Source organism: Ovis aries, chromosome 7, assembly GCF_016772045.2.
Source record: "Ovis aries strain OAR_USU_Benz2616 breed Rambouillet chromosome 7, ARS-UI_Ramb_v3.0, whole genome shotgun sequence".
NCBI lineage: Eukaryota > Metazoa > Chordata > Mammalia > Artiodactyla > Bovidae > Ovis > Ovis aries.
In genome coordinates this window covers 7,012,423-7,029,992 of record NC_056060.1, presented here as the reverse complement: position 1 = coordinate 7,029,992, position 17,570 = coordinate 7,012,423, and the positions used below count along the sequence as shown (strand labels likewise).

At 43.8% G+C, this 17,570-nt stretch overlaps 1 protein-coding gene and 1 pseudogene across 1 annotated transcript in view; both read right to left on the bottom strand.

Annotated features, from left to right (window-relative positions):
• ANKDD1B (ankyrin repeat and death domain containing 1B) overlaps positions 1-17,570 on the bottom strand; it is an 83,420-nt gene that overhangs the window by 57,109 nt on the left and 8,741 nt on the right. The window contains 8 exon segments of the mRNA XM_027972156.3: positions 2,634-2,647; positions 2,650-2,737; positions 2,835-2,933; positions 7,875-7,973; positions 11,151-11,254; positions 17,131-17,208; positions 17,211-17,261; positions 17,327-17,421. Of these exon segments, the coding sequence (XP_027827957.1) occupies positions 2,634-2,647; positions 2,650-2,737; positions 2,835-2,933; positions 7,875-7,973; positions 11,151-11,254; positions 17,131-17,208; positions 17,211-17,261; positions 17,327-17,421 (628 nt within the window).
• LOC101109617 (CDGSH iron-sulfur domain-containing protein 1-like) lies at positions 8,380-8,808 on the bottom strand (annotated as a pseudogene).

The following is a 17,570-nucleotide window of genomic DNA, read 5'->3' as shown; positions in this document are numbered from 1 at the left end:
CCTCATCTCTGCCGTCCTACCCAATCTCTTCTGGGCCTACTTAAATCTATTTGATTAATAAAAACCTCCTCCCTGTTTGGCTTTCCTTGTGAGCTTGTGGAGTTCCCTCCAAGGCTAATGAGAAGGATTAGTAACTCTGGGCAGGTGTACAGGCTCTCAGTCACTTTCTGTGGATAAGAAACTGGGCAAGAAAGGCCACTGTGAAGGTGGAGCAGTCTTTTCCATTCAGTGCATTTCATGAGCTCCACAGTACCTTTAAGCTAGTGCACATGTGGTACCAACAATGAATTGGTGAACCCTGAGCTCTGGATCCCGGTTCCCACTGGCTTTGGCTAATATCCTTGACCCCGCTCACAGATCTCAGGCAAAGGACAGACTGTCTCTCCCATGGATGAATCCAGGTTTCTTTAGGAATGGGACTCAGAGACTCCTTCCCTAGATGACCCAGGGGACTCAGGATTTGCTCATTCTGCATATGGTTCTCATTGCAGCTTCGTTTTAGGATCTCTCAGCTGAACACCTGGCTCTTCACAGTCAGGGTTCCTCAGTCTTTTCCCCAACAAATGGTCAGACTTGGAGGGAGAGGAGTGGGACAGGGAAACTCAGCCAGCTGAAGAGATAACAGACAGGAAGGCCAGCAGAAGCTGCAGAAGTGGGGAAAGCGCCCTGTAAACCTGCTTTGGTCCTTGAGCCCCCTCAGCCTGTCTGATCCTCCCCACACACAGCTGTCTCCCACAAAAGCATCCAGAGCCCACTGAAAAGGAAGACAGTCCTGGGTCTCATACAAAACAGGCTATGAACACACATCTGCTGCCTTGAATTGAATGGTATTCAGTCATAGGCCACACTCCCAGGTAGCATGGATCAAACTGGAGTGTCTGACTTCTTCATCCTGACGTTAAATTTTGTTTGATGATGGTTGTCAGCCTGAGGAAACCAGACAGCATTTCACCCTATAATAATTGTTACAACAGCTACCATTCAGTGAGCACTGACCTTGTGCCAGGCTCTTTGCTGAGTGCTCTGTAGTTATTAGCTCATTTGAGCATCCTGGCAATGGCTGCTTTGATGTTGCTACATGGGACTGGCTTAGGGTTGCTGTCTGATTGCAAAGGGGTGGGAGAATGGCTTGCCATTTTGCTCACAGGCAGAGGTACCTGTACATAAGATTGAGGAAGTATGAAAATCATTTACATCAAAGAATGGAGATATTGCTGATAAAAAGAGACGTGGAGGTCAAGACATCCCTCAAAATCATGCCTTGGTGCTACCATGAAATAGGTTTTATTCTTCCCATTGCACAGAGGCAAACACTGAAGACTTCAGCGGTTGGAGGACTTGCTAAACCAACATATTTAATACATGCCCAGACCTCAGCCCAAGTCTGTCTGCCTCCAAGCTATAAAATGTATAGTTGCTCAGTCGTACTTAGAAGAAGTGAAAGAAATTTATAGACTTCATTTGTCAAAAGTTTTTTTGTGATTATTTTTAAGATTGAGGTAAAAAAATGTGAAAGTTTTAAAAGAGATGAAATAAATGAACATTCCTGATTAACTTCTAGAGAGTCTTCAATGGAGAATGAAGTTCAACAGCACAGTGAAGAGGAGGTCCCATTTGAAATCCAAATGCCAGCCCCACAAAGGATACTGCCTTGTGAAAACAGCCCAGAAAGGGCTACTCCCTAGCGCATGGGCAATGCCCACGGTCCTCCGAGAAGGGGGACAGTACAGTGTATTGACTGGAGTCACCAGATCTGAATTCAAACCTGGCTCTGTCACCTTCCAGTTTGGGACCTCAGACCAGGTACTCCGTGTCTCTGAGCCTCGACTTCCTCGAATATAAATAAAAATATTTCTTCATTATAGGATTACTATGGGGATTAACAGTTTAAGTCACTCAGCAATGATTTGTTAAGCGTCCCTATGTGCCAAGCTCTAGAGCTCTCACTGAAATAATGTGTGGACACAGCTTTCCTCTGGGCCCAGCACACTGACAAACATTCAGTAAGTGGTGCGTAGTTGCTTCAGTCATGCCCAACTCTGCGACCCCACGGACTGTGTGCAGCCCACCAGGCTCCTCTGTCCATGGGGATTCTCCAGCAAGAATACTGGAGTGGGTTGCCATGCCCTCTCTAGGGGATCTTCCCGACCCAGGGATCAGACCCCCGCCTCTCTTGTGTCTCCTGCATTGTAGGCTGGCTCTTTACCACTAGAGCCGCTGTAGCTGTGATTATTACCATTTTCTTCTTACGAAAAGAAGAAAATAGAGACAAGTACGGTGCAAGTGCCGTGTACTCCATGGCCCATCGCAGCACCGCCCTGGGTCAAGTGCATTCCCAAGAGGCCAGGCCTCCAGAGTAAGATGCAGACGCCCACACAGGGTGGATCCTGCCCACCCCGTGGCCAGGATGAGGGAGTAGAGACTGCTCCTTCATTGCTTCCTGCCTTGCCCGCGTGCAGGGGCCGAGGCCAGCGCCAGCACCGATAACTGCCTTCTGCTCTGTGGTCTGCCAGAGTGCGGGAGGAGTCAGCTGCAGGGCCGGTCCGTCTGTGCCGGCTGCTCTGGCAGTTGCAGCAGGGACAGGAAGACAGTGCGATTTAGTGGGGTTTATTTGAGACCCACAGCTAACACACCTCATCAGGCTGGCCAGGTCGTGCGGGTACCGATCTTGAGTGAGGCGGTCGACGATGCGCACGCTATTGCTCTGAGCGGCAGAGTGGGCGGCGTTCATGCGGTCCTAAAGAGGGCCGGGGGAGGGGCGGCCATTCTCTGCAGCCTTCCCCCTCCTGCGCTGTGAGAGAGGGCGTGGGTCCCGGGGTGATCCACATACCTGCCTGCCTCTCGGCTCTCTGGTCCGCTCCAGCTCGAGTCAACATGAGCACACTCTCGAGACTTCCAGACCAGGCTGCAAGGTGAAGTACTGTCAAGCCATGCTTCCTGAAGAAAAGAGAGGAAAGGAACCCATCACTTGAGTGAGCCACCACACTATCTCAACCAGCAAAAGCCAGGTGAACACCTAACTGCTGAAGATCAGGAAATGAGAGGGTTCAGTATGCAGCAAAAGTGATATTTCAATTCTATGGGGAAAATATGAACACATTTAACAGTAATACAGGTACAAGTGATTCATCATCTGGAAAAAAAAATTAAATCCCGTATCATATCATACATACAAAAACAGCAGACAAACAATAAACATACTAGAAGAAAATTTAGATGATAATGTATAGTGTTTTGATTCAAAAGTTATAAAAGGAACAAGTTGATAAGCAAAGTCAGTAAACAACTGATAGGTTTTTAAAATGTAGCTTAATGCGGATGGTTACTTTCTGTAATATATCAAGTATCCTTGCAAATCTACAGGGACCAAAAAAGGTACTCTATTAAGATATTAGTGGAAATGAAACCATTTCAGTTTAAACAATCTGGCAATATCTATTACAATTTTAAATACAACCAGCAATCCCACTCCCAGGACTCTATCCTGTGAAAATAAATTTCTGGACGTAATGTTATCTAAACAAGGTTACTAACTGCAACCCTTAAAACTGACAAGGTAAGTAAATGTCCATCAACATGGGAATACTGAACAAATCAGGGAACAGTCACACCACATCATATAGGCATTAAAAGTAATTAATTAGGGCTATAACAGTTGGAGAGATTTCCACTAGGTGGCTAGTCAATGTGGGAAATAAGATGCAGAGAAAATATAATACAATCCCATTCTGTATGAAACAAGCAATGACCAAAAACACTCACATGTGTTTATGCATGTGTCTATATCTACTGTAGGTGGGTAAGCAGGGGAAGATGGCAATGTGGGTGTGGTTATATGAGCAAGAGGAAAGCACAGAATAAACACACAGGGCCTACATTACTAAAGGTAGTTACTGGAGAAGAGGAAGCTACGCCAAAAAAGGAAACCCAGAGAAGACTGAAGCCATAAAAAGAATCCACTTCTGTATAAACTATTTAAAATACGCTCTCTCTATAAAACCATGCACGTGTGTGCGTGCACATACATGTGCGTGAGAGAGGCTGAGATTCTGCTCAGGACCTACTGACCCGCAGTGATGCTGGGACACTCAGACTTGTACACCAGATGAGCAGGCAGGAAGTGTGAAAGGAACTAGCTAGCAGTTAGCACTGGTTATCTCAGGAGGAGGGAATGAAGGGCTGTGACTTGGGGAAAATTGAGACCTGAGCCCCAGGCCCCAAGTTTAAGAAGTCTACACAGCAGACATGACGAACATCATCTGTAGACTCAAACAAACTGACCTCAGACTCTGTCTCTGCCACTTCGAAGGTTGCAGTCTTGCTCAGCTTAGCCAACCCTAAGCCTCAGGATCCGTATCTGTAAGCTCATGTGTCTGCTTTTCTATTTCCTTTTACCCCTGTCAAAAAATCTATGAATAAGGTCTAAGGATCTTATAATGTGGTGACTCTAGTTGATAAGACTTTTATACAAGTGAGATTTGCTAAGTGCATAGAATTTACATGTTCTCACCAAAAAAAAAAAAAAAAGAAATGAGATGGTGAGTGTGTTAAGTAACTAGATGGGAGGAATCTTTTCCCAATGTATACACACTGAATCGTCACTCTGTACAGTTTAAATGTATCACAATTTCATTTTTCAGCTATACCTCCACAAAGCTGAAAAAAAATTCTTAAATAAATCTCTTAAAATGAAGGCAAACAACAATAAAAACAAGAAAACCCACAGGGTTTATAGGGGAAATGAGACAGGTACCCAACACTCAAAAACTCTGTCATTGATACATTTTCATTTTTTAAAATATACACTCCTGCTCTGGACTGAATATTTGTGTCGCTCAATAACTCATATGTTAAGTCTAATCCCAATGTGATGGATTTGAAAATCATGCCTTTGGGAGCTAATTAGGTCAAGAGAGTGGAACCCTGATGAACGGGATTAGTGCCCTTATAAACAGACACAGAGCTTAACTCCTCACTGTGCTCTCCACTGAGTGAATAAAACCAGAAGTGGCTCTCACAAGACACTGGAAGTGCTACCATCTTGATCTTGGACTCTGCAGTTTCTAGGTCTGTGAGAAATAAATGTTTGTTGTGGAAAGCACCCAGCCTATGGTATATTTCAGCCCAAACAAAAACAGACCCTAACAAAAACAGTAGTACAATTGTACGTTAAATGGTTAAGTATGTAATCCGATAAACCTGGTACTACATATTAAAAACATCATCTATAATGTCTGTAAATGTGCTGTCCAAAAAGTAAGCTTTCTCAGAACATCTTATTTGCCTCTTGTGATCAACTGTATATGTAAACCTGGAGGACAGTTTGATAAACGTATATACAAATCAAATAAATCAAATATACAAATCAATAAACAAGGAATGAGGTTCTGTGGGGGCCTTCCATTCTGAAGTATACAAGTTTTTAGCAGTAATTTGGGCTGCCACTGAAACTGCATTAATGTCTTTTCTTATTCTCAGTAAAGTTCAGGTATGCTGCTACTGCTACTGCTAAGTCACTTCAGTCGTGTCCGACTCTGTGCGACCCCGTAGATGGAAGCCCACCAGGCCCCCCCGTCCCTGGGATTCTCCAGGCAAGAACACTGGAGTGAGTTGCCATTTCCTTCTCCAACCCATGAAAGTGAAAAGTGAAAGTGAAGTCGCTCAGTCGTGTCCGACTCTTAGCGACCCCATGGACTGCAGCCTTCCAGGCTCCTCCATCCATGGGATTTTCCAGGCAAGAGTACTGGAGTTGGGTGAGAACACTCCCCAGATTACTGTGATGTATGCTGGGAAATAAGCAGGGTGACAATATACAGCCTTGACGGACTCCTTTTCCTACTTGGAACCAGTCTGTTGTTCCATGTCCAGTTCTAACTGTTGCTTCCTGACCTGCATACAGATTTCTCAAGAGACAGGTCAGGTGGTCTGGTATTCCCATCTCTTGGAGAGTTTTCTACATTTTGTGGTGATCAACACAGTCAAAGGCTTTGGCATAGTTAATAAAGCAGAAATAGATATTTTTCTGGAACTTTCTTGCCTTTTCAATGATCCAATAGATGTTGGCAATTTACCTCTGGCTCCTCTGCCTTTTCTAAATCCAGCTTGAACATCTAGAAGTTCATGGTTCACGTACTGTTGAAGCCTGGCTTGAAGAATTTTGAGCATTACTTTACTAGCATGTGAGTTGAGTGCAATTGTGCAATAGTTTAAGCACAAGCTGGAATCGAGATTGCTGGGAGAAATATCAATAACCTCATATCTGCAGATGACACCACCCTTATGGCAGAAAGCAAGGAAGAACTAAAGAGCCTCTTTATGAAAGTGAAAGAGGAGAGTGAAAAAGTTAGCTTAAAGCTCAACATTTCGAAAACTAAGATCATGGCATCCTGTCCAATCACTTCGTGACAAATAGATGGGGACATAGTGGAAACAGTGGCTGACTTTATTTTTATGGGCTCCAAAATCACTGCAGATGGTGACTGCAGCCATGAAATTAAAAGACACTTTCTCCTTGGAAGAAAGGTTATGACCAACCTAGACTGAATATTAAAAAGCAGAGATATTACTTTGCCAACAAAGGTTCGTCTAGTCAAGGCTATGGTTTTTCCAGTAGTCGTGTACTGATGTGAGAGTTGGACGATAAAAAAAAGCCGAACACCTAAGAATTGATGCTTTTGAACTGTAGTGTTGGAGAAGGCTCTTGAGAGTCCCTTGGACTATAAGGAGATCCAACCAGTCCATCCTAAAAGAAATCAGTCCTGTATATTCACTGGAATGACTGATGTTGAGGCTGAAGCTCCAATACTTTGGCCACCTGATGTGAAGAACTGACTCACTGGAAAAGACCCTGATGCTGGGAAAGATTGAGGGCAGGAGGAGAAGGGGATGACAGAGGATGAGATGGTTGGATGGCATCCCCAATTCGATGGACATGAGTTTGAGCAAGCTCCAGGGTTGCTGATGGACAGGGAGGCCTGGCGTGCTGCAGTCCATGGGGTCACAAAGAATCAGACACAACTGAGCGACTGAAGGGAACTGAAAGCAGCTTTGAGAGTAGATGTTTGTATTATCCTCTGAGCACCGCCTGCCCTCCACCTGGGAGCCTTTGTCCACATCTGGAGTCAGAAATTCCATTTACCTTGTTGGCCTCTTCCCCAGACTTGGAGCTGCTGGCCACATTGAACCAGAGTCCTCACCTCTGGCTTATGCAACTGATCCTCTGGGCAGCCATTTTATCCTTACAAATGCATGCTACTGGACATAAGGTCAACATGGGCAATCAGAAAAAGCCTAAGTCCTACTGGTATTGAAGAAACAGTTTTGTCACCAAATACAAAGAGCACATGACATGCATATTCTTTAAAGAGATCTGTCCAAAATGAATACTGTCAATGGAAACAGTTTGTGTGTGTGTGGAGAAAAGAACCCAAGCGACCAGATTTCCCCCTTACAATAGTTATGCTCTAATCTGAGTGCCGAAGAACTGGTGCTTTTGAACTGTGGTGTTGGAGAAGACTCTTGAGAGTCCCTTGGACTGCAAGGAGATCCAACCAGTCCATCCTAAAGGAGATCAGTCCAGAATGTTCATTGGAAGGACTGATGCTGAAGCTGAAACTCCAATACTTTGGCCACCCAGTGCGAAGAGCTGACTCATTTGAAAAGACCCTGATGCTGGGAAAGATTGAAGGCAGGAGGAGAAGCGGACGTCAGGGGATGAGATGGTTGGATGGCATCAGCAACTCAATGGACATGAGTTTGAGAGTCAACTGTGGGAGGCCTGGCGTGCTACAGTCCATGGAGTCGCAAAGAGTCGGACATGACTGAGCGACTGATCTCAACTGAACTGAATCCATTCTGCCACATGATGGGCTTACTGCATCAGCAATATCCACCCTGACCTTGTGATTAAGCAAGAAATCCACAGCAGATAAACGATTTGTCCCCACTGCAAAATGCAAGGCTGTGAGGTTCATCTGAGGAAACATAATTTGTATCTTCAGTCATCTGATTGCTTTTTCGCCTTCTTAAGATTCCTGGTTCTTGAAGTAGCCATAATTTTTTTTTTTTAACCTGGTGTTTGTGTTTTGATTATCTACTCTTTGCCTTGTCTTTATTTTTTTTTTTGTTTTGATTTTGAGAATAATTTAATACGTTAACTTTGACATACAACTGTATTCTAATGTTAGTTTTAAATGTAAAGAAACAGATCCTTACAAGACCAAGATAACCCACAGGCCATGAGATTGGTTTTTTGTTTTTCCCTTTTTGTTTCAACAGATGTGCACCACGATGGTTTCACATGTCAGGCAAATGCCGTGAATATGGAAGCCACAGTTGACCACACATCTAGACCCAGGGGAGGTGAGTTAGACAGAAGTGGTAGTCATTCTGATTAAACAATCAGGAGACATCAGGACAAGGTGGTTTGCAGCATCAAGAGTGTCCATTTAAGTGTCTTTTTTCTTAATGATCAGAGGTCCCACGTTGTCTCCCGTTTCTTCATTGTGTTTTGTGTGAGATCCATCACAGAGTGGGAACTTTTTGGACCTCCAACAAGGTCAGTACACGGTTTTATCTCCCAAATCCTCCATGTCAAAAGCATGTACTACCTTGGGGTGGTCTTTCTGGATGTGAGGGTTTACCATAGATTTGTTGCGATGATCTTTAACATAAAATCTTCTGTAAGCTAGATAACCAATTGCAACTGTTCCAGCAGCAATGGTAACAGCTGCGATCCATTCAACTCGTACGCTGGACGTCATACTCATGGTGCCCGACGCTTGCAAGGGTGTGCACAGGACACTGAGCACAAACCGGCTCGCGCGGACCTATTCTTTGCCTTGTCTTTAAAAGCAGTGAGAACCGTATCCAGCATAATCTTACATTTCTCTACTAAAGATAACATCAGAGAATTTAGCAACCAACTGGGGTGTATACAGCAAGCTGAAATCCACTACGTAACCTATGACTGATTGTAACAATATAATAGATTTCAACTAGAGTGTAACAGCTGTATTTTTCCTATGTGCAATCATTAATGATGGTAGAATATATTGATAATGCATAACAAAAATTCTCCTAGTTCAGTCCATGTGTGGCTCTTTCCCCTGTAGTTTTTTGGACTGTAAATTGTATTAAATCAAACAAATCAAGAAAGAGAAAGAAAGAAACAAAAAGAAAGAAGGGAGGGAGAGAAGGAAGGAAAGAAGGAAAGACACACAGAGAAAAAAAAGCATGACTATCTTTTGCTTCAAAGGAAAGCCAACTCAGTGCTCCCAGGATGTCTGGAGACAGTCTGCTGTGCTTCAGACAAAGGATGTTTTGCTCGTAAGTAAAACACATGTCATATTTCCCACATTCTGGACATTGATTTTGCTTCCAAAGAATTTACTATCCTTCGCTTCTCATTAATAAATTATTGCAAAAATATGAGAACTGTTTAAACATCTGATTTGCTTAGTAGCTAAATCGGTTATAAACCAAGTTTGACAAAACATGAATTACCCTTGCTATTGTTTGCAGTCTAGAGCTATATTCTAGGATGTCCAGTTTGGGCTTAGAAACTCCCCTTTAACTTTATTTGTGAATAACGATACAAACCAAAATAGCATCCAAGATAAGTCAGTAAAACCACTTCCACTTTCTTTTCATCTCTGTCATCACCGATTTTAAAGAACTCTACAAGCAACCATGTCAGCAATCTGCTGGAAACAGGACTAAAAAAGATGTCACTAGAAGCTATAATATAATTCACCAGGCGTTTATGATAACTTGCTACACTAGCTGTTAGTTTTAGTGTATTAAGTACTCTTATATAAAAGTAAGTTTAAAATATTAGAAAGTTATGTGGAAAAATTTTCAAAGGGTTATTGAAAGGTACATTGAAAGGTGCATTGGAGGATCTATTTCCCGCTGTTTAGAAAAATGATTATTGCTTTACTTATTCAACAGTTAATCTAGGTATTACCTTCAAAGATCCTTATTTCTTATGCTCCCTTCCTTTCTTGTTTCCTTTCCTCTTTTTTGTTCCCAAAATTGTTCTGCTGCAAAAATTTGCCGTTTTTCTACTCTTTCTAGGATGTCTATGTATAATGAACAGGATATTCACACATAACATATCAGACATGCACACAATATACACAGACACACAAATCCCCTCACATACACACATGCATCACTGCTAACATCCTTCTACTGCACACCTCAGTGTCTACGACTCACTGCCTGGAACAGATCCAGGTTTTGTGGAAGGTGAAGTTTACACTTTTCAGGAGCCCTCTTTAAAGCCAGAGTCAGAAAGCTTAACTGATGGCAGTTTAATTTTCTTCTTTTTTCAGATTTTGCAAAATCATATAACAATGGAACACACTGCCAGAGCCCTCCATGTTCTTTGGAAGGAGTCTGCACAAGCAGGTCTCTTAAAGTTTACGCTTCATTCAGCATCCAACCCACCTCTGCCATCCCCACCTTGAACCACTCCACAAATCGTCCTAAACAACAGAGACAGCCCCCAGTCTGTTCACTCTGATGAACCCTGCCTTACGGGGCTGTCAGGAAATCTCCACAAAACCAAGCAGTAAGCAATCCATTTTTCTGGCAGTGGGACTTCTCCCCTAAACCCAGGCAATGAAGAACAAGTGAGAGCCGGGTCTCAGGAGAGGCCTCACTGCCCAATAGGCAGATGTACTATATTCCACAAGCAGCAAAAAGCAAACCTGTACTTTCCTTTGGATTTTAAATTTGGAAGGCTTCAACCACAAAGCACATTACTGAGAAGAAAACAATGATGAACTGTGTAGCAAAAGACATTCAGCCTTTCCAGAATGTGTGAGGCCAAAGTGACCCACAGGCTATGATCCAGGACCAAGTGCAGGCCCATAACCTTGACACCTGGCTACACTGCCCACCCAGAGACTTAGCACAGCTGCACATAAAGACCCTGGGCACGTCCCCTCAGATGAGAACAATTAAAACACCCAGAGCCTCTTCTACAGCTTGATTCCACTATTAGCTTAAACATTCTGGAACTGCCAACAAAGAGCTCCCCCTCATCTCATTTTAGCAGAGTCGTTTTTATTTTTATTTTTATTTCAGTTGCACTGTGTAAACCCACACTGCTATCACTTGTCACATCTGTGATTTCTACTCACATTGTTCACAGCATTAATATTAACCTTCTTTTCAAACAGCTTCTCCATAAGATGCAAAGCATTGCTTTTAGCAGCATTCTGGAAGCTTCTCTCATTTGGCAGCTCTGAAAGCAAGCAAGCAAGCATGACTGCGGGAATCGAAGAGGGCTGAAGAGAAAGCAAACCTCAAGTGGCAAACCTTGGGACTAAAAACCTGAAACCACAGCCTTGAGCCTTTCACAGTCTGCTATTTTGGGTGTGGGAACTTGGCTTCAATATTTTATAAAGCTGTATTATCAAGATTCCACATCCTCCTCACACTGAAAGTGTTTTCACAGCCTTAAACATCTTCCTATCCCAAACAAAACATTATTCTCAAGGACCACCCTGAAGTCAGCAATGCAGAATACAGCTCTAGGAGGTTGGAGGGTGGCCACTGACTTCTCAAGGGGCGTTGTTTATAAAATGTTTGTACAAGATTAGGCAGGGAGGAGCCCAAATACTCTATGCAAGCTTACAGAGATAAAATTGTTGTCAGCAGAACCCTGTGGGATGCCAGACCTGCAGAAACAAAACCATGGAACACAGCACATCATACAAATAGTCATGAATGAAGGTTAAAAGTGATAAACATGTTTTATTTTCATTGACATGAAAGGAGATAAAAGAAGATTTTCACTTTTACTAGAAACATTAATATTACTACACACTACGAACATTACAGGTCACATGAAGTGAAGTGGCTCAGTCATGTCCGACTCTTTGCTACCCCATGGACTGTAGCCCACCAGCCTCCTCCATCCATGGGATTTTCCAGGCAAGAATACTGGAGTTGGTTGCCAGTTCCTTCTCCAGGGGAACTTCCTGACCCAGAACCCCATCTCCCGCATTGTAGGCAGACGCTTTAGCTCCTGAGCCACAAGGGAACCCTCTAGGTTCTGTATGTACAGGTCACACACATAATACATATTCATATGGCAGGGTTTATTAAATAGCTTAGAGAAGACTCCAGGATTTACTGAGTTGTTTTTTGTTTGCTCGCTTCTTTGTTGTTGTTTGTTGTTATTTTGGAATACTCAGTTCAGTTCAGTTCAGTCGCTCAGTCGTGTCCGACTCTTTGCAACCCCATGAATCGCAGCACGCCAGGCCTCCCTGTCCATCACCATCTCCCGGAGTTCACTCAGACTCACGTCCATCGAGTCTGTGATGCCATCCAGCCATCTCATCCTCGGTTGTCCCCTTCTTCTCCTGCCCCCAGTCCCTCCCAACATCAGAGTCTTTACCAATGAGTCAACTCTTCGCATGAGGTGGCCAAAGTACTGGAGCTTCAACTTTAGCATCATTCCTTCCAAAGAAATCCCAGGGTTGATCTCCTTCAGAATGGACTGGTTGGATCTCCTTGCAGTCCAAGGGACTCTCAAGAGTCTTCTGCAACACCACAGTTCAAAAGCATCAATTCTTTGGTGCTCAGCCTTCTTCACAGTCCAACTCTCACATCCATACATGACCACAGGAAAAACCATAGCCTTGACTAGACGGACCTTAGTCGGCAAAGTAATGTCTCTGCTTTTGAATATGCTATCTAGGTTGGTCATAAGTTTTCTTCCAAGGAGTAAGCGTCTTTTAATTTCACGGCTGCGATCACCATCTGCAGTGACTTTTTTTGAGGGGCTCCAAAATTTTGGAATGAAAAGAGCTGAAAAGGGACTTCTCTGGCAGTCCAGTGGTTAAGACTTCCTGTTCCCATGGCAGGGGGCCCTCCCTGGTCAGGGAATTAGATCCCACATGCCACAGTAAAGATCCAAGATCCTGCTTGCTTAGTTGTAACTAAGAGCTGGTGAAGCCAAAGAAATAAGTTGTTTTTTTTTTTTTTAAATCATAAAACTTTTAGAAGAAAACACAGGAGAAAAACTTCATACACTGGGATTAGGCAAAGAGTTCTGTCTTACACATAACTCCAACTGCATGACCATAAATGAAAACAATAGTAAATTGGACCTTAGAAAAATTTCAAACTTTGCTCTGTGAAAAATACTGTTAAGAGAATTAAAAAGACAACCTATAGATTGGGGGAACATATATGCAAATCACACATCTGACAAATGACTCAACAGTAAGAAAACAAAATCCAATTTAAAAATAGGGAAAAGACTTCAATGGAACAAAGAGGAACCAAAGAGGATATATAGATGGCAATAAGCACATGAGAAGATGTTCAGCATCATTATCAGGGAAACATAAAACCACAAGGAGATACTAATACGCACCTGTTAGAATAGCTAAAATTTTAAAACACCAACAATACCAAATTTAAGTTCCTCTCTCAGGGCATCAAGGCCTTGCCTGAACTGGTTCTGTGTACCACACCAATATCATCCGCTCTCCCCTTCAATACCTCATATTCAAATAGTCTGGTCTTACTCCTCTTTCTTTTTCTTAAAAATATTTATTTAACTGCACCTGGTCTTAGCTGCTGCACGCAGGACCTTCCCTTGAAGGGCACAAAATCTCAGTACTAGTTGTAGAACGCCAACATGTTGGATCTTAGCTCCCACACCAGGGATTAGACTCAAGAGTCTCCCACATTGCCAGGTGGAGTCTTAACCACTGGCCAACAGGGAAGTCTGCTTCCTCCTTTTTTTAACAATAGATCAGTTTCATTCCTGCCATGCATTTGCTATTGCTCTTAATTTTAATGCTTTCCCCCCCAAACCTCCCATGGTTCAGTTCAGTTCAGTTCAGTTGCTCTGTTGTGTCAACATGGACTGCAGCATGCCAGGCCTTCCTGTCCATCACCAACTCTCACAGTTTATGCAAACTCATGTCCATTGAGTTGGTGATGCCATCCAACCATCTCATCCTCTGTTGTCCCCTTCTCTGGATCCCACTTTCAATCTTTCCCAGCATCAGGGTCTTTTCCAATGAGTTAGTTCTTCGCATCAGGTGGCCAAAGTATTGGAGCTTCAGCTTCAGCATCAGTCCTCCAGTGAATATTCAGGACTCCTTTCCTTTAGAATGGACTGGTTGGATCTCCTTGTAGTCCAAGGGACTCTCAAGAGTCTCCTCCAACATCACAGTTAAAAAGCATCAATTCTTCAGTGCTCAGCTTTCTTTATAGTCCAACTCTCACATCCATACATGACCACTGGAAAAACCATAGCTTTGACTAGACAGACCTTTGTTGGCAAAGTAATGTCTCTGCTTTTGAATATGCCGTCTAGGTTGGTCATAAGTTTTCTTCCAAAGGGTAAGTGTCTTTTAATTTCATGCCTGCAGTAGCCATCTGCAGTGATTTTGGAGCTCCCCCCCAAAAAATCTGACACTGTTTCTACTGTTTCCCCATCTATTTCCCAGGAAGTGATGGGACCAGATGCCATGATCTTCGTTTTCTGAATGTTGAGCTTTAAGCCAATTTTTTCACTCTCCTCTTTCACTTTCATCAAGAGGCTTTTTAGCTCCTCTTCACTTTCTGCCATAAGGGTGGTATCATCTGCATATCTGAGGTTATTGATATTTCTCCCGGCAATCTTGATTCCAGCTTGGGTTTCTTCCAGTCCAGCGTTTCTCTTGATGTACTCTGCATATAAGTTAAATAAGCAGGGTGACAATATACAGCCCTGACGTACTCCTTTTCCTATCTGGAACCAGTCTGTTGTTCCATGTCCAGTTCTAACTGTTGCCCCTGACCTGCACACAGATTTCTCAAGAGGCAGGTTAGGTGGTCTGGTATTCCCATCTCTTTCAGAATTTTCCACAGTTTATTGTGATCCACACAGTCAAAGGCTTTGGCATAGTCAATAAAGCAGAAATAGATGTTTTTCTGGAACTCTCTTGCTTTTTCCATGATCCAGCGGATGTTGGCAATTTGATCTCTGGTTTCGAAAACCAGCCTTTTCGAAAACCAGCTTGAACATCAGGCAGTTCATGGTTCACGTATTGCTGAAGCCTGGCTTGGAGAATTTTGAGCATTACTTTACTAGAGTATGAGATGAATGCAATGGTGCGGTAGTTTGAGCATTCTTTGGCATTGCCATTCTTTGGAATTGGAATGAAAACTGACCTTTTCCAGTCCTGTGGCCACTGCTGAGTTTTCCAAATTTGCTGGCATATTGAGTGCAGCACTTTCACAGCATCATCTTTTAGGATTTGAAACAGCTCAACTGGAATTCCATCACCTCCACTAGCTTTGTTCGTAGTGATGCTTTCTAAGCCCCACTTGACTTCACATTTCAAGATGTCTGGCTCTAGATTAGTGATCACATCATCATGATCTCTGTTCGTCTCCAAGGCAAACCATTCAATATCACAGTTATCCAAGTCTATGCCCCAACCAGTCACGCTGAAGAAACTGAAGTTGAACGGTTTTATGAAGACCTACAAGACCTCTTAGAACTAACACCCAAAAAAGATGTCCTTTTCATTATAGGGGACTGGAATGCAAAAGTAGGAAGTTAAAAAACACCTGGAGTAACAGGCAAATTTGGCCTTGGAATGCGGAACGAAGCAGGGCAAAGACTAATAGAGTTTTGCCAAGAAAATGCACTGGTCATAGCAAACACCGTCTTCCAACAACACAAGAGAAGACTCTACACATGGACATCACCAGACGGTCAACACCGAAATCAGATTGATTATATTCTTTGCAGCCAAAGATGGAGAAGCTCTCTACAGTCAACAAAAACAAGACCAGGAGCTGACTGTGGCTCAGATCATGAACTCCTTATTGCCAAATTCAGACTTAAATTGAAGAAAGTAGGGAAAACCACTAGACCATTCAGGTATGACCTAAATCAAATCCCTTATGATTATACAGTGGAAGTGAGAAATAGATTTAAGGGTCTAGATCTGATAGATAGAGTGCCTGATGAACTATGGAATGAGGTTCGTGACACTGTACAGGAGACAGGGATCAAGACCATCCCCATGGAAAAGAAATGCAAAAAAGCAAAATGGCCGTCTGGGGAGGCCTTACAAATAGCTGTGAAAAGAAGAGAGGTGAAAAGCAAAGGAGAAAAGGAAAGATATAAGCATCTGAATGCAGAGTTCCAAAGAATAGCAAGAAGAGATAAGAAAGCCTTCTTCAGCGATCAATGCAAAGAAATAGAGGAAAACAACAAAATGGGAAAGACTAGAGATCTCTTCAAGAAAATTAGAGATACCAAGGGCACATTTCATGCAAAGATGGGTTCGATAATGGACAGAAATGGAAAAAAAAAAAAGGACAGAAATGGTATGGACCTAACAGAAGCAGAAGAGATTAAGAAGAGGTGGCAAGAACACACGGAAGAACTGTACAAAAAAGATCTTCACGACCCAGATAATCATGATGATGTGATCACTAATTTATGTAGTACTTTCTTGAAAATATTTCTAGAAAGAACAGCTGGCTAGCTGGATGGATGGATGGATGAACTAACTGAATACTGTCTTAAGAAACTGATGTTCTGCACCCAAGGCTGGTCTTTGGGAAAGGAGGCCATCGCAGCGAGGTGACATGGATGGTGTGCCTGTTAAGGGACCTGTCATGCTTAACTTTAAAGACTCTTAAACAGCATCCCTCAGTTTATGCTAGAAATTTATTCCCAAGGCACAGAGAAACCCCTCCATGCTTTAAAAACTAAAGTACAGAAAAATTAGGTGACTTATTTGAGGTCACACAATAAATTAGCGAAGGCGAAGGCTGTAGGAGATAACAGCACATAAAACTCTTTCCTTATTTGTAAAAGGGCTGAATGATTTCTTGGAAAATCCTCTTTCTTAATTTGAAAGAGGAACACTTTCCTTCCACCTACAGTGCAGGGTCAACCTGAAATAAAACGTCCTGAGAAACGTGAGCCAACCCTTGGGAGGGTGTGGATCCCAAAGCTGAAACCCAGCCCACCTAGGGCGCGCGGGTGAGGATGGGCTCGGGTCCCTGGGGCACCCGCAGCTGCTCAACCGGTTCCCCAGGCCCGCCCCGCGCCGCCCCCGAGGGACTTTCCAGACCTGTATCCGGACTCACGGAACTCGTTTCCGGCCGCCGCCGCCTCCTCCTGCGGCCGCTCTTGCTTGGGGCCCCGGCACAGGCCCCTCTAGGGCCGGCCGCCGCGCCCCTCAGGTCCTCCCGCAGCCCCCTCGCCGCCGCCCTGCGCCCTGGGGCGAGCGGACCGGGCTCCAGGTCCGACCCCGAGGCCCCCCAGCTCGGGCGCCGCGCGCACCAGGGGCCGCTCTCCGCTGCGGGCGCCTCGCCTGGGGCTGCAGTCCTGCCCGGGCGCGGCCGCCTTCAGGTGGGGCGCCGCTGTGCCAGAAGCACCTGCAGTGAGAAATTAAGAGGAAAACCCAGCCACATTTAGGTGGTTCTGAGTACAATTTGGAGAAGACTCTTGAGAGTCCCTTGGACTGCAAGGAGATCCAAACAGTCCATCCTAAAGGAGAACAGTCCTGAATATTCATTGGCAGGAC